This window comes from Pituophis catenifer, unplaced genomic scaffold, assembly GCF_029215685.1.
Source record: "Pituophis catenifer annectens isolate HBS135680 unplaced genomic scaffold, rPitCat1.0.hap2 SCAF_4, whole genome shotgun sequence".
Lineage (NCBI taxonomy): Eukaryota > Metazoa > Chordata > Lepidosauria > Squamata > Colubridae > Pituophis > Pituophis catenifer.
Genome location: NW_027256884.1, coordinates 24,047,962 through 24,075,628, shown reverse-complemented (window position 1 = coordinate 24,075,628; position 27,667 = coordinate 24,047,962). Strand labels below are relative to the sequence as shown.

General features: G+C 41.2%; 1 protein-coding gene across 1 annotated transcript; it reads left to right on the top strand.

Moving 5' to 3' along the window:
• The first annotated feature begins 375 nt into the window (after positions 1-375).
• On the top strand, positions 376-19,522 carry DCT (dopachrome tautomerase). The gene is made up of 8 exons (XM_070943202.1): positions 376-688; positions 6,159-6,458; positions 9,103-9,203; positions 10,750-10,916; positions 13,348-13,527; positions 14,871-15,006; positions 17,470-17,671; positions 19,293-19,522. The coding sequence occupies exons 1-8, from the start codon at positions 376-378 to the stop codon at positions 19,520-19,522; spliced, it is 1,629 nt and encodes a 542-aa protein (XP_070799303.1).
• Positions 19,523-27,667: the final 8,145 nt, after the last annotated feature.

The following is a 27,667-nucleotide window of genomic DNA, read 5'->3' as shown; positions in this document are numbered from 1 at the left end:
CTCCAGCATTCCATGGGTTTTTTATGCTCATAATGTCATGCGCTAATCATAAGGATTTTTCAAAAGGCTAATCCTTCTAATTAGAGTTTACTGACCCCACGTATAAAACCTTAATTTATGGCCTCTTGGCAAACAACAAAGAGCTAAATTGCTTGCCTATTAATCACATTCAATCCTGGGAAACTTGGATTAAGCCAAGACCCCTGGAGGTTAAACTAGTTGCAGTGAGAAGAAAAAAAAAATTGTTTCTTGGGTCAGTTCAAATGGGGCTTGCTCATCAGCTGGAAACAGCTAATGACAATCTCTTCACCTATCCTGCATTCAGAACCATAACCTGAGCAGCAAAGTTTTGCAGGCTCTGGAAACTAGATCTTGATGGCATTCCTGCTGCAAGATGAAAATTTGCTTTGCTTGACGCTCTTTGCATATCTGAGCCTTGTTGGGCTTCCATTGACAAAGACCCAATTTCCACGGGTGTGTATGACTGTAGAAAAGCTGCAATCCAAGGAGTGCTGCCCAGCTTTGGGGTCGAATTCAAACAATGTGTGCGGTTCACAGCAAGGCAGGGGCACCTGTCAGACGGTACAGGTAGACAGAAGGCCTTGGAGTGGGCCCTACACTCTCCATAACGTGGATGATCGGGAACAATGGCCCCTGAAGTTCTTCAACAGAACCTGCCAGTGTACAGGTGAGGAAAAAAAGGGAAGTTCTACAGATGTTTTATGATTAAAGCTTTGTTGCTAGCAGGGAATTTTAGAATTGTAGTTCTGGTATTGCTAGGCCGATCACTGTTCTTTGTGATAAGATTCCAACAGAGACTCTTAATATCCTCTTTATTTGATGCTGCTTACCAGTTTTGAAGCCCATGTAGGTAAAACTATATGCTTTGAGCATTCTGAATACCTCTAATAAGCTTTACTAATTGGCTTGGGTATGATTATTATTATTTCTGTCTGTCCATGTTCTGAAAATGCCAGCAAGGCACATCATAAAAATATCTTGCATTGTCTATTTAATAATGTGATCACTCCTGAATAAAGCATGTTCATTGGATGAACTTTGAGTTTTTCCTTTTAGACAATGTTGTGTCTATGAGAAGTGTGTATTTTGCAAGGGCGGGTGGACATTGCCTCAAGTGAGATATTAGGAGGCATACTCCAAAGAGAATTGGTGACGGAAACTGAAAATGATTTCATTTATATTTAAGGTTCATGAGATTACTTTCTAGCTAGGTATTTTAACTTTTCTCCTCTTTTGTCACAATACAGTCACAAATTTTGAAATCCCAAGTCTCCGGTGATTAATGTTTGTGCCAATGTGCCAGTTTGGCAACGTTTTGACAGGCTCTCTACCTTGTCATCTTCTGGCTTTTACTATCAGTTTAGAAGTTGTGGGTCCTGCTTCATTATCCTAGCTGCAGCCTGACTGCGTGTTAATGGCCCAGCTTTCTGTGGTTCCCTATTACTAACTGTCAACTGCAAAGAGGAAAGGATTCTGGCAGGCATTACAGCACCACTGGTTGCCTGTTGGGATCTCTGCCTGTCCTCTGATGTTAAAACTCGAGTTTCCCTCAGTGCAGGTCTCCAAATACTTGATAATTTAGAAGCGTCATCACGTCTGTCCATATTCTGCGGCATCTTTTCAATTTCGATAGCCTCCCTAATTATTCTCTTAGTAAGATGTTCCTCTTTCACCACTGTTCTAGTATTGTTGAAGTCGATCTTATGTCCCGTGGCCTTCATGTGTTGTACCAAGGAAGAAGTTCGCTCTTCTTTTTTCACTGCGTTTTTGTGTTCTTCTAAACGCACAGCTATTCGTCTATTTGTCTGTCCAATGTAAGATGACTGAGAGGAGGCACATGGCACTTCGTGTACCCCTTGATTTTCCAGCTCAATTTTATCCGTGGGGTTTCTTAACATCATCGATATTTTTCTATCTGTGCGGAACACTGTTTTTATTTTGTGTTTCTGTAATATCTTACTAATTTTATCGGTGGTCCCTTTTATATAGGGCAGGATGGCTTTTCCCATATTCTGTTCTTCTTCTTGGGTTTCGCTCTGTCCTGATGTCCCTTGCCTGATTATACTTCTAATTTTATTTTTGTGGAATCCATTTGCCATTAATACCTCTGTGAGAGTCTGAAGCTCTGTTTGTACATGTGCCTCATCTGCTAGACATTTAGTTCTAGTAATTAAAGTTTTTGCCACTGAATTTTATTTGCGAAGGATGCTGGTGTGAGTGTGCGTTTAGGTATCTATTTGTGTGTGTCTTCTTTTGGTAGACACTATGTCCTAGGGTTCCATCAGTTTTCTTGTATATTAATACATCATTGCCACTCATTGTGGCCAATCTTGAAGGATTATGGGAATCCAACACTATTTGGAGAACATATTTTGCTCACCCTTGTTTTACCCAGTCATCTCGTGGCCTAGCAGTCAAACATAGCATCCCAGTAAGGGGACTATTTTGTCTTTTGATTCAGGCTTGGAGTTTTTTTATTTATTTTATTTTATTTTATTTATTTGTCAAACACGTATAAAATAACAGATATAAGAATAAACATGATTATGAATACAGGATAAGGATACGAATAAATGGGGACAGTAGGACAGGGACTTTAGGTACGTTGGTGCACTTATGTCCCTTACAGACCTCTTAGGAATGGGGTGAGGTCGACAGTAGACAGTCTAAGGTTAAAGTTATGGGGGTTTGAGAAAGTAACCACAGAGTCAGGTAGTGCATTCCAGGCATTGACCACTCTGTTGCTGAAGTCATATTTTCTGCAATCGAGTTTGGAGCAGTTTACCTTAAGTTTGTAACTATTGTGTGCTCGTGTATTATTGCAGTTGAAGCTGAAGTAGTCATTGACAGGTAGGATGTTGTAGCAGATAATTTTGTGTATTACGCTTAGGTCAAATCAAAGGCGGCGTAGTTCTAACTTGTCTAATCCCAAAATTTCAAGCCTGGTGGCCTAAGGTATTCTGTTGTGAGCAGAGGAGTGGAGTTGTAGATTATCGAAATCACGGCAGTAAGAATCTTGAGTTTAATGTTCCACAGCTTACAGAAATCCAATGCACTTAACATTTCTACAATTGCTGTCATGAGCAAACATGAACATAGCAGTTTTATATGCTTACAATTCTAATTGCCATTAATTCCATGCTAAAAACTGTGTGTATATGGAAGTCTTGAACTGCATTATTGTACATGGTGGACCTTATATTACTTAAGTCTTCCATTTTGTAAATCAGGGATAATTAAATCAGGAAGCCTGACCTATTCTTGTTTTCTTCTGCTAACATACTTCTTGTAAATGTTTATTGTTTGAATGTATTGTAGTAAGTTGATTGGTTTAGAATAGAGGTCATGGGTGCAATTACAAGCAATTACCAGTCATTATTGCTGTGAGACAGCTAATTCCATAATATGTCTTTTCTGAATGCGGTAAGTTCCCATGCATGCAGGCTGTGAAGGGCTAATGGAATTCTTCTTCCCAGGACTATTCTGAAAATAGATTTCTTGAAGGTTCTCATAGAAGTAATCAGAAAAACATTGGAAAGGCCACCAGTGTAATAGTATTTTACTAAACTTTTCTAGTACTCTTTACTGTATCTTTATGATCAATTTGCCAGCATAGCTAATAGCAGAAAAACTAATAATTATATGTAAACAAGGTCAGACTACCCCATGCTGAGAATTCTAAGGTTTTGAGCCCCAACCGTTCTAGATAAGGAGAATATAGACCACATTTAAGATGCTCCAGTCCTATGCTCCTGCTGGCTTGACTCTAAGAAGGCTTAAGAACATCCTGCCTGGACTCAAACACTGGCAACAGCTAGCAAAATACTTAGTTTGGACTCCCACATATTTTCTTGGACAATCCTCTTGTTTCTGTCACCATCCCATCTTCTGAAAAGCAATGGCCAATCACTTTCCTTTCTGTGAGTAGATCCTGTGTTTGTGTGTGTGTCAGTGGTGAAATCCAAATTTTTTTACTACTGGTTCTGTGGGCGTGGCTTGGTGGGCATGGTGTGGCTTGGTGGGTGTGGCAGGGGAAGGATACTGCAAAATCTCCATTCCCGCCCAACTCCAGGGGAAGGATACTGCAAAATCCCCATTCCCACTCCACTCTGGGGTTAGCCAGAAGTGGTATTTCAGTGGTGGGTTGCCCCTGGTTCAGACCGGTTCTATAGAACCAGTAGTAAAACTGGTGGGAGGCTCTGCCCACCAATCCTGATGTCATCAGGAGGCTTCTGTGCATTCGCATACAGCCCCATTGAGAACCGGTAGTAAAGGTAAGTAGCACCCACCCTTGTGGTATTTGCCAGTTCTCCGAACTACTCAAAATTTCCGCTACCGGTTCTCCAGAATCTGTCAGAACCTGCTGGATTTCACCCCTGGTGTGTGTGTGTTTACTTATACATACTGTACCTACCCACACAAGTTAAGTTAAATTTATACAGGTAGTCCTCATCTTACGGCCACAATTGAGCCCAAAATTTATGTTGTTAAGTGAGAAATTTGTTAAGTGAATTTTGCCCCATTTTACGACTTTTCTCACCATATTTGTTAAGTGAATCACTGCAGTGTCTTAAATTAGTGACACGGTTGTTAAGTGAATCTGGTTTCCCTGTTGACTTTGTTTGTCAGAACATTGCAAAAGGGGATCACATGACTCTGGGACTCTGCAACCGTCATAAACATGGGTCAGTTGTCAAGCATCCATATGTACGGTAAATCACGTGGGGATCAGAGGTGGGTTTCAGCAGGTTCTGACCAGTTCTGGAGAACCGGTAGTGGAAATTTTGAGTAGTTCGGAGAACTGGTAGTAAAAATTGTGACTGGTCCCGCCCCCATCTATTCTCTGCCTCCCAAGTCCCAGCTGATTGGGAGGAAATGGGGATTTTGCAGTAACCTTCCCCTGGATTGGGGAGGGCATAGAGATTTTACAGTATCCTTCCCCTGCCACGCCCACCAAGCAATGCCACGCCCACCAAACCACACCCACAGAACCGATAGTAAAAATGTTTGAAACCCACCCCTGGTGGGGATGCTGCAACGGTCATAAGTGTAAGAAATGATCATCACTTTTTTCACTTTTTTTTTGAACAGTCACTAAATGAACTGTTGTAAATCGAGGACTACCTGTAGTTACAAGATTTATAGTTACAAGGCTAAAGCGTCATCATGCAAATATGTGTTTTGTCCTTTTATTCCATCCAGAACTTCTATATACTTTCCCTTACCAGCGTTAAGGAAATAGTACAGAGGTTAAGGTTAAGATTTATATCTTTGCCTAGCACACAGAAGCTGGCTGCTGTAAAACCCAATAGAAACATTTTGCCTTTTTTTATTTTTAAAGAAATACATTTTTTGTGGATTGCATAGTTTTCTTTCTTTTCTTTTTTTTTAAATGTCCAGAATTTGATTGTTTTACTACTTCTAAGTCACATGGAACGCAAGAACTTAGTTCCTAAAGAGTCCAGGTATACTTACGAGCTTGGGGGCCTAACCACTGGTGAAATGTAAAAATTGTTACTACCGGTTCTGTGGATGTGGCTTGGTGGGTGGAAGTTAATGTGACTGGGTGGGCATGGCCAACTTTTTTTTTTTTTTAACTTTTAAAACCATTCTTTCTACAATCTCTTCAGCCGAAGAGGTTGTAGAAAAAAAGCTTTTAAAAGCCTCTGACGATCCCAGCTGAGCCACACGATCATCAGAGGCTATTTTTTTTTTTACTTTTAAAAGCATTTTTTCAGCCGAAGAGATTGTAGAAAAAATGCTTTTAAAAATAATTTTAAAAAAGCCTCTGATGATTGCGCAGCTCAGCTGGGCATGGGGGGGGGGATGGCAGGGATTTTTTGCTACCGGTTCTCCGAACCACCGGCCACCATTGCTACTGGATCGGGTGATCCGGTCCGAACTGGGAGCATTTCACCCCTGGGCCTAACTATGTTCAAAGCTGTATTGTGTTCTTAGAAAATGTTATCAAGTTCAAAAGACTTACTTTATAACATGAGCTTGGTTTGTTTCCACAGGGCAGCATCTAGCTTTTGTGGGGACAAGTTGTAATCACGTGTGTTTGACATTTATGTTCTTTTCTTGGCATTTTTATTTGTATCCAGCAGTAATATAAATGATGCTGTCTTTTTCTTTAGGATATTTTGCTGGCTATAACTGTGGCGAGTGCAAATTTGGCTGGACAGGGTCCAATTGTGAAGAAAAGAAGCCTCTAGTTGTCCGGAAGAACATCCACTCTTTAACAAATGAAGAGCGAGAACAGTTTTTAGATGCCCTCAATCTTGCCAAAGCTACTATCCATCCTGACTATATGATTGCAACCCATCATTGGTCGAGTCTGCTTGGTCCCAGCAGCAATGAGCCACAAGTCGCAAACTGCAGCATTTATAACTACTTTGTGTGGCTTCATTATTATTCAGTCAGAGACACTCTATTAGGTTTGTGCTTTCCAGTTTGGTGGGAGTTTAAGTAGTGAAAAGAATATTGTAGGTAATATGCAGGGGCGGGCTTCAAAAATTTTAGCAAGGAGTTCTCTGCCTGGTTGCTGGGTGGGCGTGACCATGGCGGGCATGGCCTAATCAGCCTCCTGCACCTCAGGGGGGCGGGGTGTTTTTGTCCTCCCTGGGCTCCGGAGGCTTTTCTTGAGCCTCCAGGAGGGCGAAAAGGGCCTCCCCAGGCTCCGGAGGCCCATTTCCGGCCTTTCCGAACTTCTGGTAGGCCCGTTTTTCACCCTCCCCGAGCCTCCGCGCATGCCCTGCACTTACCCGCCTCCAAAACGGGCCGTGTGGAGCAGGGGTGGGTTCTACCTACCTTTACTACCGGTTCACAACGGGGCCATGCACGTGCTTTGCTCATGCATGTGCTCTTCTGTGCATGCGCAGAAGCGTTCTGAGGACGTCGGGATCAGTGGGCGGAACCTCCTGCCGGTTTTACTACCGGTTCTATAGAACTGGTCCGAACCAGGGGCAACCCACCACTGGCATGGAGACCCCTGGGAGGGGCAGGGTGAGGTGGGCAGGGCCAGCCAGGAGTGGGATTTGGGGGTTCTCCGAACTGCACAGAATTTTAGCTAGAGGTTTTCCCAAATCCCTGCGAACCCCTAGTAGCCCACCCCTGGTAATATGGATGCAATTTATTTGGTACCCTATTACAATTTTAGAGGGCTGATGATCTTTAGATCAGCTTCCTCCAATATGGTACTCCAGATTGTTCTTACTGGGAAATTTGTGAGTTATAACCCAGCCTGAGAAACCAGACTGGGCAAACTCCTTTTGCATGTTGGAATGGAACTCCCATCATTCCTAACTATGGGCCATGTTGTTTGAGGCCGATATAAGCCAGTCCATCAGCCAAAGTTTCCGATCTGTGCTAAATTTTGTTAACTAGTTCTCACTTTCTCCTGTTTTGGGAACAAAAGAAATAGCTTTTGCAGAATCCAACAGATCAGAAGTTTTGACCTAGCCATAATTTAACAGCAACTTGATCTGTAGAGAACAGAAAAAGATTTTCCCACATGCTGATTTCTTCAGATTAAGCTGGAACTAAAGGCACAGAAGAATGGAGCTGGTTTTTAAAAAATGACAAATACGATTTGTCCCTTCTTTGGCTGTGTGTGTTTCTTGGCACTATTGTGATCCTCCAAGTTGAATCCATCAACCAGATCTTCCAAATCTCCTTTCTTTAGTCCCTGCCTTGGACTGAAATAGCTTGGAGACTGTTAATTTGTGGCAGGCCTCAATCCATAACTAGTTAACAAAAATCAGTGTGCTTTATCAGTTGCTTCTACATTCCAAAGGAAGGGATATCTATGATTCCAGATTTCATTAGAAAGAGGATAATACAGGGGTGAAATCCAGCAGGTTCTGACAGGTTCTGGAGAACCGGTAGCAGAAATTTTGAGTAGTTCAGAGAACCGGTAGTAGAAATTTTGTGTAGTTCAGAGAACCGGCAAATGCCACCTCTGGCTGGCCCCAGAGTGGGGTGGGAATGGAGATTTTGCAATAGCCTTCTCCCAGGAGTGGGGTGGGAATGGACATTTTGCAGTATCCTTCCCCTGCCATGCCCACCAAGCCATGCCCACAGAACCGGTAGTAAAAAAATTTGGATTTCACCACTGGGATAATATCATACATTATTCTACACATAGTAACAGCAGCGAGAACTGTCTATGCTCAGTGTTGGAAATTAGAAAATATACCAGCCAATGAGCTGATTATATACAAGATACTAGAATGTGCTGAGATGTACAAGCTCACATTAGAAATGAAAGGCAAGGAAGAAGCAGAATTTTATGAGGTGTGGGATAAGTGGTATAACTGGTTAGAATAGAGAAGTATAGGAATTAATGTAAATACCTGTAAGAGACACATGACACAGTACTGTTAAAAAATGTTTATTGTTATGTAATTTGAAAAAAAGTTGAAAAAGAAAAAGAAAGAAAGAAAGAAAAAAAAGGAAGGAAGGAAGGAAGGAAGGAAGGAAAGAGAAAGAAAAAGAAAGAAAGAAAGAAAGAAAGAAAGAAAGAAAGAAAGAAAGAAAGAAAGAAAGAAAGAAAGAAAGGAAGGAAGGAAGGAAGGGAGGATAATTGCTGAACTGTAGCCCTGTGCTTTGCTCCTTCCTGGCCAGTTACATGTGCACAGGATAGTCACTATTCAATTACACGAATATGTTGGGGAAGTGAAGAAAAAAAAATTGATGTGGCTATGTCAGAAATTAGGTGGTTTAGATAAAGTTCTCTTTAAAAAAAACCCCCTCCATCTATTTTTTCACATTAATTTCCTTAAGTCTGCATTTTTTTTGGTCAAATCTTAACCTACAAAGATTAATTTTAATTTGTGAAAAGCGGCATCTGCTTTAGAAAGTGTACAGGCAGGCAGGCTTTAGGGATTAGAGGTTGTGCACCTAAATTATGCAGGTTTACAAGACAAAGAAAAACTAAGACAGAATAATTGGAGGGAGAAAGAGCAGAAGAAGAAATGGTAGAGAGGACGAGAAGATTGTAGATTTAATCTGTCTTTGTAGATCTAACATACCTTTCAGAGTGTCTTTTTAACTGTAATTTTTGTTTCTCTCTCTTTTCAGGGCCAGGCCGTCCCTTTACAGCAATAGATTTCTCCCATCAAGGCCCTGCTTTTGTTACCTGGCATAGGTATCATTTACTACTCTTAGAAAGAGACCTGCAGGTTAGTTGTCATCACTGTCTTCATCGTGTATCTGAAAGAAGCAACCAGGGCATCTCCTGGCCTCCATAATGCTCCAGGAAGGGAAAGATTCTCAATACAAGAAATGAAAAATATGGCTCACTGCATCTTCTACCAGAGCCAAGGTCAGGCAAAGTGGAGGCAGAAAAATGATAAGTTGGTGGGATCAAAACAGAACCGGTAGCAAAAATCCCTGCCCCCCCCCCATGCCCAGCTGAGCCGCACGATCATCAGAGGCTGTTTTTTTTACTTTTAAAAGCATTTTTTCTACAACCTCTTCGGATGAAAAAATGCTTTTAAAAGAAAAAAAAAAGCCTCTGATGATCACGCGGCTCAGCTGGGATCATCAGAGGCTTTTCAAAGCATTTTTTTCTGCAACCCCTTCGGCCAAAGAGGTTGTAGGAAAAAAAATGCCTTTAAAAGCCTCTGGCAATCCCAGCTGACTTGCCTGATCATCAGAGGCTTCTAAAAGCATTTTTTTCTGCAACCTCTTAAGGTTGTAGAAAAAAGTATTTTAAAAGTAAAAAAAAAAAAAAAGTTGGCCACGCCCACCCAGTCACATCACCCCCACCACCACCAAGCCACGCCCACAGAAACGGTAGTAACAAATTTTAGATTTCACCCCTGAGTAAGATTTACAAGAATGAATATTTACAGGGCCTCTCTGTGATAAACCAAGAAGTGTACATTTTCCTTCTACCTAGCTATTTTTTAAACAGGTTTGTATTTTATAGCTTTTTTCATTTGTTCATTCCATGTTTGAATAGATAGACATGAACCAATAAAATATGTAACAGTCTGTCTTCTTATTCCCAAACCATAAAATGTCCATTTTTCAAACCTTCTTCTTGGTGAACATATTTTTGAAATAGACTGTTACTAACTGATGTTAGTAAAAACATGTATACATTTCCCCAAGGCTCTCTGTATCTTACCATCCTTTTCCTAATAAAGAAGTATAATGCTAAGAAAAATAAATACCCTGAGAATGCATAATGTCTCCAGATATTCTAGACAGACCATTAGAATTCCTCTTATAGCTTGCAGGTAGAAGAACAATGTATTAGCACTAAGAAGAATCTATCTAATTTTGTTGCCACAGTCATCTTTCAAATACTAATACTCTAAGCAAAGCTATATTGAAATGCATCTGTGCTGCTTATTTTGTTGTTGTTGCAATATTGATTGGCTGATGGGGTTCGTTAATGAGAACAGACCAGAAAAAGAAAATAGGGAATATAAACTTATTTTAAAGTACTTTGTGCTATTCTGGTTAACCATTCTATTGCTCTTGGATAGCTTACCGGGTAATGCATGAATCCTGCATTAAAAAAAATAGGTATATGTCAGTTGACAAATGAAATGGCATGGATCTTATTAATGGAATATATAATTTTCATGAACAAAGTCAAGAGATATTGTAAAGATACGAAAATTTGTTAATGATGTATATGTATTATTGCCAAAGACCAATATAAAGATGTGATTCAATCTCTTTTCTCCATCTCTTCTCCACACCCATTTTTAGCGACTGATTGGCAATGATACCTTTGCATTGCCATTCTGGAATTTTGCTACAGGCAAAAATGAATGCGATGTGTGCACGGATCAACTTTTTGGAGCATCAAGGCCAGATGAGCCGAATCTAATAAGTCGTAATTCAAGATTCTCAGAATGGGAGATAGTTTGCAATAGGTAACAAACATTTTGAGACCAGTGAAACATTGATGTTCAACCTGTCCATACTAATTTCCCATTGCCACTGTGGTTAATTATCTATCTTTCAATTATTTAATCAATATAGAGATTGAATTCAAATACTGTAAATATGCTTCTTAAGAAATCCTCAATATTTTTAAACGAGTGGTAGGATTCAAAAGTTTTTACTACCAGTTCTGTGGGTGTGGCTTGGTGGGTGCGGCATGGCTTGGTGGGCATGACAGGGGAAGGTTACTGCAAAATCTCTATTTCCTCCTGATCAGCTGGGACTCAGGAGGCAGAGAATAGATGGGGGTGGGGCCAGTCCGAGGTGGTATTTACTGGTTCTCCGAGCTACTCAAAATGTCCGCTATCGGTTCTCCAGAACTGGTCAGAACCTGCTGAAACCCACCTCTGTTTTAAACATTGAATGATTTATATGATAATTTTCCATTTTACTAAACAATCCTAAGCTTCATGGTACTTCAGTGAAGGTAGCCTTGGTGAAGTAACACAAGAGGAAAGGAGACAATATCTAAGGCAACTTCCAATTCCATGACTGACAAAAGGTGATTTATGTAACAAAAACCTATTTGACACATCCTTGGTTCAGGCACAACTTTAGCTGGTGCCACCACTGAGGTAGCAGGGAACATCTTTCTTGATGCTTATGTTTGAACCAAAATATCACCAGTATATGTAAGGATGACTCTGGACCCAAATAAGCTTCATGGGGCTTCTTAGAAAGTAAGAAACATGGCAAGAGATCAGTAAGTTGATCTCAAGTAAATTGGGATGGGTTGAAAGGAAGAAAGATCAACCTTATCTTAGGTCAGTGATGGCGAAACTTTTCGGCACCAAGTGCTGAAAAGGTAGCACGGAAACATGCGTGCATGAACGCTCGTTGGGACTGCGCTCTGGAAAAGCTGAACTTCAGGGTTCTAGCACACATGCGTGCCCGATGATCAGCTGGCCGGCATGCATGTGCAGGCTGGTTTTTAGCACTGCCGCATGTGCGAAGGGATCACACTCCGGAAAAGCTGAAGCTGGCGCACATGTGCACCTGACAATCAGCTGACCATGTGCACACTGGTTTTCAGCACTGCCACGCATGCGAAAGACAGCTGATTGTCGCTTGCACATGCACGGCAGAAACCCGAAAGACAAACAGGCAAGGCCGCGCGTACCAGGTGACATGGCTTTGCGTGCCACTTTGGGCATGCTTGCCATAGGTTTGCCATCACGGCCTTAGGTTATGTCTCCCATGACAGCCATTTTGTGAATGGGCAAAAGAACAAGATATTTTCCAAATATTATATAAGCCTCCCAAAAGCTTAAAACCATTAAACCATATTATGTGAATAAACTCCATGGTCATGTCTTGTCTAATTCTCCTCTCTTCCTCTAATGCACAATTATTTTCATTAAATTATGAGAAGGAAAACCATTCCTTCCCCATGGGTTGCTTTTGCTCAGGGCCTCCAAACTACTGATGCCAAAACTTTAACAGGATTAAAGTTAACATTGTTAAGGCCCAAATACTTCGTGTTCAGTTAATGCCAATTATCTGATTTTTTTTCCCTGCAGCACTTTAGCCATTTTAAGAAGTAACATTACATTTTGTTTTACCTCAGAATTGGTAAAACTGATATTTTAAAGAAGTGCTTCTTAAAGAATGGCCCAAAGTCCTCCTCAGGGGTTCGCAAATTCAGATTTATTTGTCAAATGTTTAAAGTATTTGCAAAAATGTAAAATAATGTCGCTCTTATCATTATTTTCATTTGTTAAAAAAAGATCAAGTTATTTTCATAAAAATATTTTAATATCTAATCAGTTTAATATTGTTATTTTTATGTGATTCAATAAGTAAAACATATATGCAATTGCACAAATATGCAATTTTAATGTTTTAATACAGTAAATATTAACAAATATAGCACAACAAAATCTCTTTTGGAATTCTGCATAATTTTTAAAAGTGAGAAGGGATCAAGTTAGAATAGTTTCAGAAATCCTGTTCTATGCAATAGTATCTTCCAGTTTTACACAGGGCAGCTGTTGTTATCCTGAAACAATTTTAGTTGTAAACCTGATCTTGGATGTGTTTTGTATTTTGGCTTTCATCACCCTCAACCTGCACACTAGAGCTGTTATCTGTGCTTTTTGAGGATGACTTTTAATTTTAATCCACTACATAGAAAGTGCCAAATTGATGTAGAGTGATTATTACCAAATATCGTACGGTACAGATTATCAAAATTCTGCTAACTGTTTAAAAAATCATTTGTGCTATTAATTTTTTGGGTAACTAATTAAAGGTTTAATTCTTTTCTACTGTGTAAGTCAGTGAAACAAAATTGGTCAGACATTACTAACCAGATCTAACTAACAGATCTAACTTGCTATCTTGTCTTATTTTGAACCTAAGTTTGAATGATTATAACCATCTGGTCACGCTGTGTAATGGAAGCAATGAGGGGCCTCTACAGAGGTATCCTTTCAGCAGAGCTGGTGATAAGCTGCCAACCTTGGAGGACATTCAGAAGTGTCTCTCTCTTCAGGACTTTGATAACCCTCCTTTCTTTCGGAATTCTAGATTCAGTTTCAGGTGAGTCCTTTGAATTTCAGAAGAGGTTTTGCTGCTTGACAATGACTTTTACTTCTGGCCAGAGATAGCCAGATGTGACATAGAATAGAATTCTTTATTGGCCAAGTGTGATTGGACACATAAAGGATTTGTCTCCGGTGCATAAGCTCTCAGTGTACATACAAGCAACAAGTGATAAATCATGATCACAATCATAAAACACTATCATCATAAATCACAAGATACAACAGCGATAATCATAAGATGCTAAATATGCCATCAACATGAATCATAATAGGATACTGTCAGAGTATGAATGTTCATGGACTGGAATAGATCAACCAATGGGGACTGAATGGCGACATGGTAACAAGGTCAGCCAATGCATAGGCATGGTAACAGGCTCAGCCAATGAGGCTTATTTGGAAACAGAAACTTAAGTCTGAAGTCTGGGCGTGGCTTAGGCAACTGAGTCTGTGCAGAAGCTTAACTGCCCTGTATAGGGGAGGCTCTCTTTGTATTAAACTCTGTGCTCAGCTCTGAAATGAAACAAGTCTGAACTTGTCTGCTCTGCTGAAATGTTCTCTCCTGCTTTGTGTTTTGCTTGTAACTGCTACTACGTTGGAGAAGAATCTATATTGGTATTGTACTTTTATCTTCACGTGTTATGTATATAAATAAGTTAATGAATCCTGCTGCATCAGTCTGCCTGTGTGTGCTTTCTGGATTTAATTTCTGCAACAAACTCTGACAGATACTAAATAAAAACAATCAACATAAATCATAAAATAGAAACAACAAAGTTATAGTCATAAGAAACAGGTAACAGGAAAGCTGAGAAGGATAATAGTAATACGGTCCTACAAGGTGGTTCGACATCTCAGGGCATAGACAGCATTGTGGGAATTAATTGTTTAGCAGAGTGATGGTATGGGGGGAAAAACTGTTCTTGTATTTAGTTGTTTTGACATGCAATGACCTGCAGTGTTGTCTTGAGGGAAGAAGTTGAAACAGTTTATGTCCAGGATGTGAGGGGTCTGTAGATATTTTCTCAGCTCTCTCTCTGGCTCATGCAGTATACACATCCTTAATGGAAGGTGGACCAGTTGTAATTGTTTTTTTCTGCAGTCCTAACTATCCGCTGAAATCTGTGTCTGTTTTGTTTGGTTTCAGTGCCAAACCAGACAGTTATTGTATAGAGGTGCAAATGACAGACTCAATAATTCCTTTGTAGAACTGTATCACCAGTTCCTTGGGCAGTCTGAGCTTTTTGAGTTGGCGCAGGAAGAACATTTTCTGTTGTGCTTTTTTTATGACATTTTTGATGTTAGGTGTCCATGCCTCTTTATTCGCCTTTGCCACAGGAACGCATTGGAAGGTTTTGCTGAACCAGATGGGAACCTTGAGCCGCCAATCATCAGTCTCCACAACTTGATTCACTCTGTTTTGAATGGAACGGGTGCTTTCCCCCACTCTGCGGCAAATGATCCTATTTTTGTGGTATATTCTTTTGCTTTTGTTTTTCCATAAACTTTTAGAATTAAATAAGACTACATAAGAACTTTTCCCCATGTCCAGCAGGAAATGGATTTATGCCCAAAATAGAAATAATATTTTCTACTGATTAGTATATCTGACCTCTATTGACTACTATGCTTTTAGACTGGAATAGCACTAAGCAGGAAGCTGCAAATATGGTAAAAATATTAAGAGGTCAGTTGCAATAGTATGATAGACTATTAGTCTTTTTTAAAATGAGCAACACAAATAAAAACAGCTGCTATCTTGACATTGTTTTACTGTACATCGTGAACTCCTTTGAGCATACATTAATGGGACACAGAACAAAATTCACATGTTATATATCAACATATGAAAATTTAATTTAAATAGACCATATACATGTTTTGGGTTTTATTTAAATTTATAGGGAAGCAAATCAGGCATTTAATTTATCTTGCAAACCACTCAAAATATTCAGTTAATTTTCACTTTTATTCACCATGTTGTTCTTGTACCCGTTGTTGAAACGTTATTGTATTTCATATATTCTCTGCTGAAGTCTGAACCACTCAGAAGTTTACAATCAAATCAGGTTATCAATTACCCCAAATTAGTTACAGTCAGTTACAATTAGTTCTCAATGGTAGAGAAAAGGTATAAGAAAGATAAAATTAAAAGATCCAGTGGTATTTTTCCCCCCATCATTTATCTCATGTATGTTGCTCAGAGATCTGGTGGATTAAGTGAGTTTCAAACATTTGAGAAACTCTTAATCCCCACATTTGATAGAGCCAAAAGTGAATCATATCCGGGGGGGGGGGGGGGGATGATATTTGAAGTGATTTTCCAAATCCTGCTCCAGATTTAATCAGTGTTATGAATATTCCAGTTTCTTGCAATAGACAGAATGCCTTATGATGAGATAGTAAAATCTGGTTCACTGTTATTTTAAAATGTAACATTTATTATGCTGTTCTGAAGCCAAGAATATCTATTACTTTCTATATTATTAAAAACAGCTGAAAAGAAAATAGTATTCTGCAAAGATAGCATATGGACACACACTGAAAGTGTGTTTTTCAGTACTTCACAACAGCCCTTTGGATTCTGGGGGCTAGAGATGTTGTAGGAGGACAGCTATGTCAGTCTGTGGTGGGAAAAAAAATCAGAGTGGGGGGGAGTCTGATAGATTTTTTTCCAATCAACAAATATTATTAAAAAGCATGAAGCTGCAGCATATGAAAAATTAAACTTTTTAATAAAATCTGTTAGTCAAAAAGATGCTACCAGAATACTTTTGATTTTCTGTGAGCTCCCTCTGCTGGTTAAATTAGAGTTTGATCCCTGCAACTAGTAGTACAAGTAACCAAAAGAGAAAGAACTTAAACATTCACTCTTAGTAAATTTCAATAAGAGTGCCAAGATTCCTTCTCAGCAGGTTTGAAATAATGGTTTGGTGTCTGAAGCAAAGCATCCTCTGAGACACAGTTTGTAATAAAGAATCTTAACCATCATGAAGAAAAAGCCAATAATATTTGCTTCAAATGGGAAGCCTTTCAAAGATTTGTTCTGGGGTAGTCTCTCTTTATAGAGACATGACGAAAGACACGAGGACAAAAACAACAACAAAAACAACAATAGAATCCTCTGTAAGCATTTAGACTTTTTTCTTGAATTCTGAATCCCAAACATCTGGGATTATACGTTGATACTATAGGAAGACTGTGTTTTAAAGACTTCTGTCTGACTGGTGAGCCTGCGTTAAATTTGTCAAAAACTTGTGGATAGGTTTTTTCACACATAGTTTTGTTCTTTTGCCAAAAAACTTCCTTGAAGTCTGTTTGCTTGTACAAAATTGTTCTTAGAACAAGCCTACAGCAGGGGGTGAATGATACTGGCTGAGATGCTGTTTCTGAGCTCTCGCCCAACCCTGATGTTTTAGTTCTGTAGTAAATTTCCAGACACCAGGAGAGCAATTTCCCCACCAATTTGTAGCAGGAACCTAAAGGAAATGGATGAGTGAAGCTTCTGATGGACTTAATGCATTTTAGATGTTGACAGATTCTTTCACGGTGCTGCTGTGTCTCCATCTCAGAGAAGAAGAAAAAACCCTAAAGTTATTTCTGTAGTTATATTCCCCCCCACCTCAATGAACCTGTGGTCCCCAACTATAATAATATTTACCCCTGAGATTTAACCTGAAGCACAGACCAGTTTGCAGATACTACCTGGAAGAGAATATGGATTAATTGGACCTTTTGCAGGACAGAAATGGATAATTCCACCATTTTTCTTCTGCAACATCTTTCATTCTTCAGGACAGAGTAGCTCTTGAGTATGATGGACAAGGACGCATGGTGAATATGGATAGCCAGAAAGTAGTTATGGGTAGTCGTTTGTTTTCATTATATTTGCATTGCCATATTAATCATTTAAGATGAATATCAATTGGAATTACAGGTCCTTCATTCCTTCACTGATGCTATATTTGATGAGTGGATGAAACGATTCAACCCATTGGACAGTGCCTGGCCCCAGGAACTGGCACCCATTGGTCACAACCAGATGTTTAACATGGCGCCCTTCTTCCCTCCTGTCACCAATAAGGAAATGTTTCTAATTGCTGAGCAACTTGGCTATAGCTATGACATTGATCTAGCAGGTAATATTAATCGATTTCCCCCCCCCCTGAATTTCAGAATTCTTTCTTTCTGAATTGCACAACAGTCAGGCAGCATGTTACTGTAGTTGATGCAAGATCTTTGTGGTTGATGCCATGGAATTAGTCTGCAGGTTTTAAAAGTCCAGCTATTCTCACAGCAACCTTTTGAGCCAGGTGTCAGGGCTGCCTCTGTCCATTTCCTAGGAAAGAAGAATCCTTGGCTCCATAGATTCAGAGAAAAGTACTTTTACTAGGAACGAACCGAAAGCAACAAGTTTCAGGCAAGATCTGAGGCAAAGCAGGCGAAACAGCAAATTGAAAGAAACTGTAGAGCCCAACCCCCTTGTAGCTAGGCAACCAGAGGGCTGCTGTATACCAAAGCTAGAAGAAATGAACTTGGAGAGATAAGCAAAGCCCAGACTGTAAATTGCAAAGCTGCAACGAAAGTTTCTCCACTGACTCCTCCCCTTTAGTCCATGGCAGCAAGCAGCAGGCTAGCTGACACCAGGTCAACGTGAAGAAGCTTTAAATCCAAAAGAGAATCGGAACTCTTGTGACCCTGGTTTTTATATTCCTCACATTAAATCCATAATGGCTCTGCTTCTCCCAATTTCAGTACATCGAGGTTACCTCAATGCATCTCTTTTGTTGGTTTTTAAATGCAAACATATACCGTAGTTTTTGGAGGATAAGACGCACCTTTCCCCCCCAAAAAAGAGGGTGAAAATCTGGGTGTATCTTATACTCTGAATGTAGCCCTATCCGGCTTCTCAAACAGAGGTTTCAGAGGCTGAAAAAAGCATCAGAAAAGAAGCTTCAGAAAAGAAGCCCCCAAACAGAGCTTCAGAAGCTTTTTTTCCTGAAACTTTATTTCGGAGGCTTTCAGAGGTGGGAAAAAAAGTTTTTGCAGGAGCATCTTCTGCCATCTTCCCATTGTCCTGTACGCTCTCACAGAGCGTGCCTCCTCAGGGTGCCATCGGCTAGACAATGTCGGCTGCCGGCCCCCAGGGGGAGAGCGTTCTCTGTGGGAGCGCCGATCCTCTGGAATGGTTTGCCCACTGAGCTTAGGACAGCCTCCAACTTCCTTTCCTTCCGCCGCGAACTGAAGATGTGGCTCTTTCATCAATTGGACTGACCCGTCTAGGGGCTTTTACATTGTAATAATTTTAATTAATTTTAACCAGATTTTAATTTACACTTAAATTTAAATTGTTGAATTTTATTCTTTGTAAGCCGCCCTGAGTCCTTCGGGAGAAGGGCGGCATATAAATTGCATAAAATAAAATAAATAAAATAAAACAGTTTCAGAAGTTTCAGAAGCAGAAAAAAAACCAAAAAAAAGCAAGGCACATAGCTCACAACCAAGGAACCTGTTGCTAAAATTCACCTCTGGGAATTTTGGGGGTATTCTGGGAGGCCGATCCACCTGCCAATCAGCCTTTTTCTTATTTTCCTCCCCAAAAACGAAGGTGCGTCTTATACTCCAAAAAATACGGTAATCCTATTTTTAAGAGCTATGGTGGAGTACCTAATGTTTTTCATGTTTTGTAATATATATCTTTGAAGAGTGGTGTTTATCTACAACATTGTCACACCTCATAATGTTTCTCTACTTTTTCAGAATCTGCTGAAGAATCCCAGGCATGGGCTCTGATGGTGGGATCCACTATTGTGGGAGCTCTCATAGTTTTAGTTGTGCTGGTCCTTCTGCTTATCCTCTTACAATACAAGAGACACCGGAAAGGCTTTGAGCCACTAATGAATGCACAGTTCAATGTAAAAAAGTACATGAATGAACCTGCTTTACGTTATCTCTCCCCATTTCCCATTAGATCTCGGATTTATTTATAGCATTCCCCCCCCACCCAACCTTGGTGGCTTTAAACTGCATGGAATCTTTGGGAAAGGTACTTATTCATCATTATATTCTTTTGGAGAAATTATCTCAGCACAAATTCCTCAAAACTGCAAATAGACAAGACCAGAGTCATAAATTTGAGAGGGGCGGCCATGTATATTGAAGGAGTAAATAAAGATATGAGGTCACAAAGAGGGACATAACACTGGTTGTACACCCATGCTCTAAGGATAATGTTTTACATCACCATCATCTACTAGCTAATCACAGAACTGCTCAAATTCGATTGCATGCCTGCTTAGTGTTTCTGTTATTTTACTATTTATTTATTGCATGGTGTTATAAAGAGTGCACTTATAACCGCTTCAGTGAGAAAAACCATCAGCATTGCTCCCTTAACTATTTTCTCTTGAGTTTATCCATTCATTCATTTTGGAAGCTAATTCCAGGAATAAATCCCAGGACAATCAACCAAAGAATTAGTGCACAGAAGAGCAACAAAGATGATTAGGGGACTAAAACACGAGGAATGGTTGCAGAACCTGGGTATGTCTAGTCTTAACACAGAGAAGGACTATGTGATAGCAGTCTTTCAATAGTTGACGTACTGTCACAAAGAGAAAGACAACCTATTCTTCAAGGCAGCTGAGAGCAAGACAAGAAATAACAGGTTGAGAACTATCAATGAACAGCTTGTCTCCAGAAGCTGTGAGTGTTCCATCACTGGAGGCTTTTCAGAAGAGATTGCATAGCCATTTGTCCAGAATGATATAGGACCGTGATGGCGAACCTATGGCACGCCTGCCACAGGTGGCACGTGGAGCCATATCTGTGGGCACGCGAGCATTGCCCTAGCTCAGCTCCAGCGCACCGGCCAGCTGATTTTCGAGCCTTCCAGAAGTCAGGAAACGTGCTGTTTCCAGCCTCTGGAGGACCTCCAGCAGGATGGGGAAGTCTGTTTTTGGCCTCCCCAGGCTCCTAGAAAGACTCTGGACACCCTCTGGAGAGGGTGAAAAACGGGCCCACTGTGCCATTGCGTGCCAAAAGCAGGGGGAGTGCAGAGGGGGTGCTCGTGCATGCGCGGGGAGGGCAAGGTGCATTGAATTATGGGTGTGGGCATGCGTGCTCCCCCCGCGCTACCCCCGCTTTTGGCATACGATGGCAGAAAGGTTCGCCACCACTGGTATAGGATATCTCCTTGAGTTGGAGGTTGGACTAGAAGACCTCTGAGGACCCTTCCAGCTCTGTAATTCTGTTCTATTCAATGTGTAAATAAAAACAGAAAATGAATATTTTACCCATATTTATCTAGAAGTAAATTCTGTGGCATTTGACAAGACTGTAATGTTCTCCAGTTATGAGCTCTAAGCCAGAGATCCATGTCTCTGTGAAGCTGATCAGTGGTAGGATTCAGCGGGTTCAGGCCAGTTTGGTTGAACTGGTTGTTAAATTGCTGGCTGGCCCCTCCCCTCCCCACCCCTTCCAGGAGTTCCCACCCAGCCCGTTTTGGCTCCCAGGCAAGTGCAGGGAGGCCTACTAGACCCAGAGTAGGGCACGGGGTGCGGCATAATCCCCCCACAGCCCATTTTTGCTCCCAGGAGGCTGCAGGGTGGCCTACTAGGCCCAAAACAGGGCTAGGGGGTGATGTGCCCCCCTCCACGGGCCGTTTTTGCTCCTGGGGTGGGTGCAGGAGGCCGAGTGCTGCCTTCACACCCCTGGCCACACTCACCCAGTCGGTCATTAGGGCAGAGAACCGGTTGTTAAATTATTTGAATCCCACCATTGAAACTGATCGATATTGATGCTCAAATCCATTAAAAGCTATTCCTATTATCCACCTTGATATATTAATAACCATCTGAAGATTCCAACAGAGGCTGGATTTAGCTGCCTGTTCAGCTGTTGTCAGCATATCAGAAATCTGAAGAATTGTAGGTAAAAGAGAATGCAAGCCTACTTAGTTGGCCTAACTAAAGAAACTGCAAAAGCATTTTGTTGCTATTTGTTTTCAGTGACCAGTGGATTGGGAATTCCGAGTTGTTTCCCCCCATAAAAATCCAGAGCCAAAAACTGTGATTTGTTGTTGGCTTCTGATCTGTCAAAAGCTAGGAATCCCAGTTTGCACAAGCCTGGAAACTTTGGAAGTGGACTGAGAGAAATATGGATTATTCCTGTAAAGAGTATACCCTGAGCTACGCCATTTTAGGTACCTTATTTTATCTTCTATAACCTGATTATATAACCAAGCAATAGGAACATGAGAAGAGGAATTGTTTTGCTTCTGTGATGCGTGTTTTGCAGGATATATGATTAAGGTGACCAGATTTTAACATTGGTAAAGAGGGACATTGTGGGCGTGGCTTATTTTGTGGGCGTGGCTAGCTGGTCATTTGACTGGGTGGGCGTGGCTAGCTGGTCATGTGACCGGGTGGCCATGGCTATGTGTATAGGGTAAGGTGAACAGATTTTAACATTGGTAAGAAGGACACCATTGTGGGCGTGGCTTATTGTGTGGGCGTGGCTTGGAGGCCATGTGACTGGGTGGGCGTGGCTAGCTGGTCATGTGACCGGGTGGCCATGGCTATGTGTATAGGGACTACTCAGAGGGCTGAAAAGTCATTTCTGACAGGTCCTCACACTTTTGACTGGTCCTCACACTTATGACCATCCTCACATTTATGCCCGTGCAGCATTCTTAACAACCATGTCACTCATTTCACAACTGCTTCTCTTCACCATGGTGACAAGATAGGGCAAAAACGTAAAATTTGAGGACAGTCGTAAGTTCGAGGACTGGTCAAAAGTGCGAGGACCAGTCAAAAATAACTTTTTCAGCCCTCCGAGTAGTCCATATGCACAAAAGGACTAACCAGAGGGCTGAAAAAAGTCATTTCTGACAAGTCCTCACACTTTTGACTGGTCCTCACACTTATGACCATCCTCATATTTATGCCTGTGCAGCATTCTTAACAACCATGTCACTCATTTCACAACTGCTTCTCTTCACCATGATGACAAGATAGGGCAAAAATGTAAAATGTGAGGACAGTCGTAAATTCGAGGACTGGTCAAAAGTGTGAGGACCAGTCAAAAATAACTTTTTCAGCCCTCCGAGTAGTCCATATGCACAAAAGGACTAACCAGAGGGCTGAAAAAAGTCATTTCTGACAGGTCCTCGCACTTTTGACTGGTCCTCACACTTATGACCATCCTCATATTTATGCCTGTGCAGCATTCTTAACAACCATGTCACTCATTTCACAACTGCTTCTCTTCACCATGATGACAAGATAGGGCAAAAATGTAAAATGTGAGGACAGTCGTAAATTCGAGGACTGGTCAAAAGTGTGAGGACCAGTCAAAAATAACTTTTTCAGCCCTCCGAGTAGTCCATATGCACAAAAGGACTAACCAGAGGGCTGAAAAAAGTCATTTCTGACAGGTCCTCGCACTTTTGACTGGTCCTCACACTTATGACCATCGTCATATTTATGCCTGTGCAGCATTCTTAACAACCATGTCACTCATTTCACAACTGCTTCTCTTCACCATGATGACAAGATAGGTCAAAAATGTAAAATGTGAGGACAGTCGTAAGTTCGAGGACTGGTCAAAAGTGCGAGGACCAGTCAAAAATAACTTTTTCAGCCCTCTGAGTAGTCCATATGCACAAAAGGACTAACCAGAGGGCTGAAAAAAGTCATTTCTGACAGGTCCTCGCACTTTTGACTGGTCCTCATATTTATGACCATCCTCACATTTATGCCCATGCAGCATTCTTAACAACCATGTCACTCATTTCACAACTGCTTCTCTTCACCATGATGACAAGATAGGGCAAAAATGTAAAATGTGAGGACAGTCGTAAGTTCGAGGACTGGTCAAAAGTGTGAGGACCAGTCAAAAATAACTTTTTCAGCCCTCTGAGTAGTCTATATGCATTAAAGGATACAGCAATAGAGAGGGATGAAGGAAGAGAAATTAGAGTAGGAGTGAGGGTAAGAGAGGGAGGAAGAGAGGAGGAGAAGGAGAAAGGAAGAGGAAGCAGGGAGGAGAAGAAGGGGGGAAGAGAAAGTAAGAAGGAAAGAAAAGAGAGAGGTGGTAGGTTTGAGGAGAAAGATTGCTGTACAATAAAAAAGATGAAAGGGAAGAAAGCCAACCCCAAACAAATATAAAGATATTAAGATAAAGAATGAATTGTTAAACTTTAAAGAATAAAAGAGAACAAATATGAATAAATAGCAGTAATTAGAAACCCACATACAAACATACAATGTATTTTCTTTGAACAGAATATTTGGCTGGTTCACAAATTTAAACAGCGTTTAGTCATTTCAATTAAATTTACAATTTCTATATTTCCTTTTTGCCATATTTATTCCTCATCTATTTTTTAAAAAAACCAATATTACCCTTCATCCTCATCTCTAATCTTAATCAAATTCAATTTTTCCCTTCTATTCTATATTATACCCCTTCCCATTGTCATCTATTTTTATATCCATCCTCACATTGGTTAATTATGTAATTATGTAATACAGTTGTTTAATACAAATTCAACATTTTAATATAAATCAATTAGTTATATAACTATCTTTTTTGTATATTAATCAATATGAACATGAATATTCCAATTATTTCCATGCAATCCAATTTCTTACAAATCAATTAATTATATCTATCAATAATAATAAACCAAATAATTTCCCCCATATATACCTCCAAACCACAACTTAATTGCTGGGTCGCCCGCCCCTCCTCCCATCCGCGCGGCATCAGCCTACCCTAGCCCAGGGCTGGGCAATTGTGGCTCTTTTACAACGTTTGGACTTCAACTCCCGCCGAGCCCATTCTGGGGAATTGTGGAGAATTCTGGGAGTTGAAGTCCACAAGTCTTAAAGCTGCCAAGGTGGGAGACATCAAGCATGAGGCTGGCCAAGTATCCTCCTTGACCTTGAGAGACAACAGTTGAACATCAGGAGAGCTGTAAGAGGGCAGGGCTACATTTGGAAATTTTCGCATTTTTGCAGGTGGTGCATTACGATCTGGTGTCTGCAATGGAGAGCAAAATCCGGCTTCTTCTCTCCGCTGTAAGGGCGGCATCAGGATTCCACCTTGGTATATTTGCAGCACAAGGCAGCCCTCCTCTCCTGTCGCTTGGGACTCGGAGCGGTAAACAGCGTCTGGTTCGGGGAGCAGCCGGATTTTGCTCTCCATTGCTCTCTCGGCCCCCTGCAAGCTCTCGTCTCTCGAGGAGCGCTCCCTGAAATGGCGCGGGAAACTTTGGTTGGGCTTCTCGAGAGATGAGAGCTTGCAGACGCTGTTTACCTCTCCGAGTCGGCAGGAAACGAGGGCTGCCTTGCGCCGCAAATATACCAAGGTTTTTTTTTTTTAACACTGATCAGCTGTAGGTCGGCCCTTTGAAGCCCCGCGGCAAGAGTTCAAACAGTTTTTTTTCCCTCTAGCCATCAGCGGGGACTCAGGAGGCAGAATGAAAAATCAGGACTTTTTTAAAACGCCGCGGGACGCGGGACAAATTGCTCAAAAGCGGGACTGTCCCGCCAAAAGCGGGACGTCTGGTCACCTTATATATGATGCATATTTTTGAGGAAATAGATGTTCTGGTAAATTCTGAAATGGGCCTGTTTGGGGCCTGCCCATTCCAGAAGCGAAGTCCACAAATAACGATACCAAGTGCATCAGGGGTATTTTTGTAGGGTATTTCTAACAGGAATAATGGGAATTTCCAGGGTGGAACATGTGCCAAATATCTTATATAAGACCTGAAACTAATGCTCTGGGGAACCGTTTCTATCCTGTTCTATTGGACTTCTGTATCCTGAAAACTGTATTTAAACCATGTACGCACAGCACTGAATTGTTCTCTCTCCTCCAGGAGAGAACCCTTTTGCAAAAGTTCATAATAAACTGCTTTTGGCTTGTTCATTGTCTCTGTTTTATTCCTTAAAAGGTAATGCTGGTTTCCTTCATTTAACATGGACCTTCCAAAATTATTACAGTATTATATGTTGCATGTGAGAAGAAAATTAATTATACTGTTTAAATATTAACAGACCAATTTCATGGAAAGTAATCATATTAATACTAATGAATGAATTTTGATTTGAATTTAAATTGCCTGAAATTCTACTTCAGTGACTTCATTTTTGCCTTGTCCCTTTCTCATTTAAGGCACTCACTTTTGGGGAAATGGCTGCAGGCATTTCTTTCAAAAGCCAAATGCAGTCCTTGTGTTGCCTGAAAGTTTGGTCCCATTTGTGGATAGAAAAAGGCAAGTCGCTGTGAATCCCCAGAGATAACTAATGTGATGCTGGGTGGGATTCTAGATCAGGGTTTCACAGTTTCAACAATTTCAAAATGTATGAACTTCAACTCCCAGAATTCTTCAAACAGCAACCTCTAACAATTGCTGAGATTTTTTTTTTTTAGTAAAAATTGGTAAACTAGAAAAATGTGGGTTAGACAGCATCACCACCACCAGATGGATTTGTAACTGGCTGACAAACTGTACTCAACAAGTAGTCCTTAACGGTACTACATCTACATGGAGGAAAGTAAGCAGTGGGGTACCACAAGGTTCTGTCTTAGGCCCAATACTCTTCAATATCTTCATAAATGACTTAGATGAGTGAATAGAAAGGGAACTCATCAAATTTGTAGATGACACTAAACTGGCAGGAATAGCCAACCCCCCCAGAAGACAAGTTCAGGATCCAAAAAGATCTTGACAGGCTTGAAAACTTGAAAAATGGGACCTATCTAAAAACATGAAATTTAATATGGAGAAAAGCAAGTGTAACTGTGAGAGGAACCTTGGAGTCCTACTGGACATGGTAGCAGTATCCCAGTATTTAAGAAGCTGCCACAAAGAGGAGGTGGTCAATTTATTTTCCAAAGCACCAGAAGGCAGGGCAAAGAGCAATGGGTGGAAACTAAACAAGGAGAGAAGAAACCTGGAATTAAGGAGAAACTTCCTAACAGTGAGGACAATTAACCAGTGGAACAGCTTGCCTTCAAAAGTTGTGTGTGCTTCATCACTGGAGCTTGAGCAGGGGTCTGGACTAGAAGACCTCCAAGCAGTGATGGGATTCAGCCAGTTCACACCACTTTGGGAGAACTGGTTGTTAACTTTCTGAGCAGTTTGGTGAACTGGTTGTTGGAATAAATCATTAGGGCAGAGAACCAGTTGTTAAATTATTTGAGTCCCACCACTGCCTCCAAGGTCCCTTCCAGCACTATTCTGATTGTTTGAGAAACACTGTTCTAGATGTTAGGTTATGACTGAACAAGTGCAGGGAGATACATCCTTCTCTGACCCTAAAACATGACATAGTCCTATGTTTTACATGTTTGCCTCCTCCACTTGTGTGAGGAAGGTGTCTTCTATTTTTGGTCATATGATTTGGAACCCCATCATCTGCGATAAGTTAGATCAGAGGTGTCAAACACTATTTCATTGAGGGCCACATCAGGGTTATGTTTGACCTCGGGGGGCTGGGGTGGGTGTGGCCAGAGTGGGTTTGACCAGCTTGATGTCACTCGTGTTGGGGGGGGGCACCTGTGGTGGCTCGAGCACTCTGCCCAGTGGTGGGTTTCAAATTTTTTTACTACTGGTTCTGTGGGTGTGACTTGGTGGGCGTGGCATGGCTTGGTGGGTGTGGCTTGGGTGTGGCAGGGGAAGGATACTGTAAAATCTCCATTCCCACCCTACTCCAGGGTAAGGTTACTGCAAAATCCCCATTTCCTCCTGATCAGCTGGTACTTGGGAGGCAGAGAATAGATGGGAGCGGGGCCAGTCAGAATTTTTACTACCGGTTCTCCGAATTACTCAAAATTTCCACTACCGGTTCTCCAGAACTGGTCAGAACCTGCTGAAACCCACCTCTGACTCTGCCAGTGAAAATGGGTTCCCGAGCTCTGTTTTTGGCCAGGATGGCCTCCTGCATCCCTCTGCCTGCAAAAACAGAGCTTGGGGGGAGGGGTGCATGCGGCCCTCCCGGGCTCTGTTTTCACTGGCAGAGGCACCACGGGCCAATCGTTCACTGTTTCCAGGATGGGCCAGTAGGCTAGATCTAAGCACCCTACAAGCCGGATCCAGCCTGCTGGCCTTGAGTTTG

What these genes read in the sequence shown, in the direction of transcription:
- DCT (XM_070943202.1), top strand. Translation starts at nt 376, where the DNA reads ATGGCATTCCTGCTGCAAGATGAAAATTTGCTTTGCTTGACGCTCTTT. An exon ending in TCTTAGAAAGAGACCTGCAG is followed by an intron (nt 9,204 to 10,749) that starts GTTAGTTGTCAT and finishes ACCCATTTTTAG; the next exon opens with CGACTGATTGGCAATGATAC. An exon ending in CAAATGATCCTATTTTTGTG is followed by an intron (nt 15,007 to 17,469) that starts GTATATTCTTTT and finishes TTGGAATTACAG; the next exon opens with GTCCTTCATTCCTTCACTGA.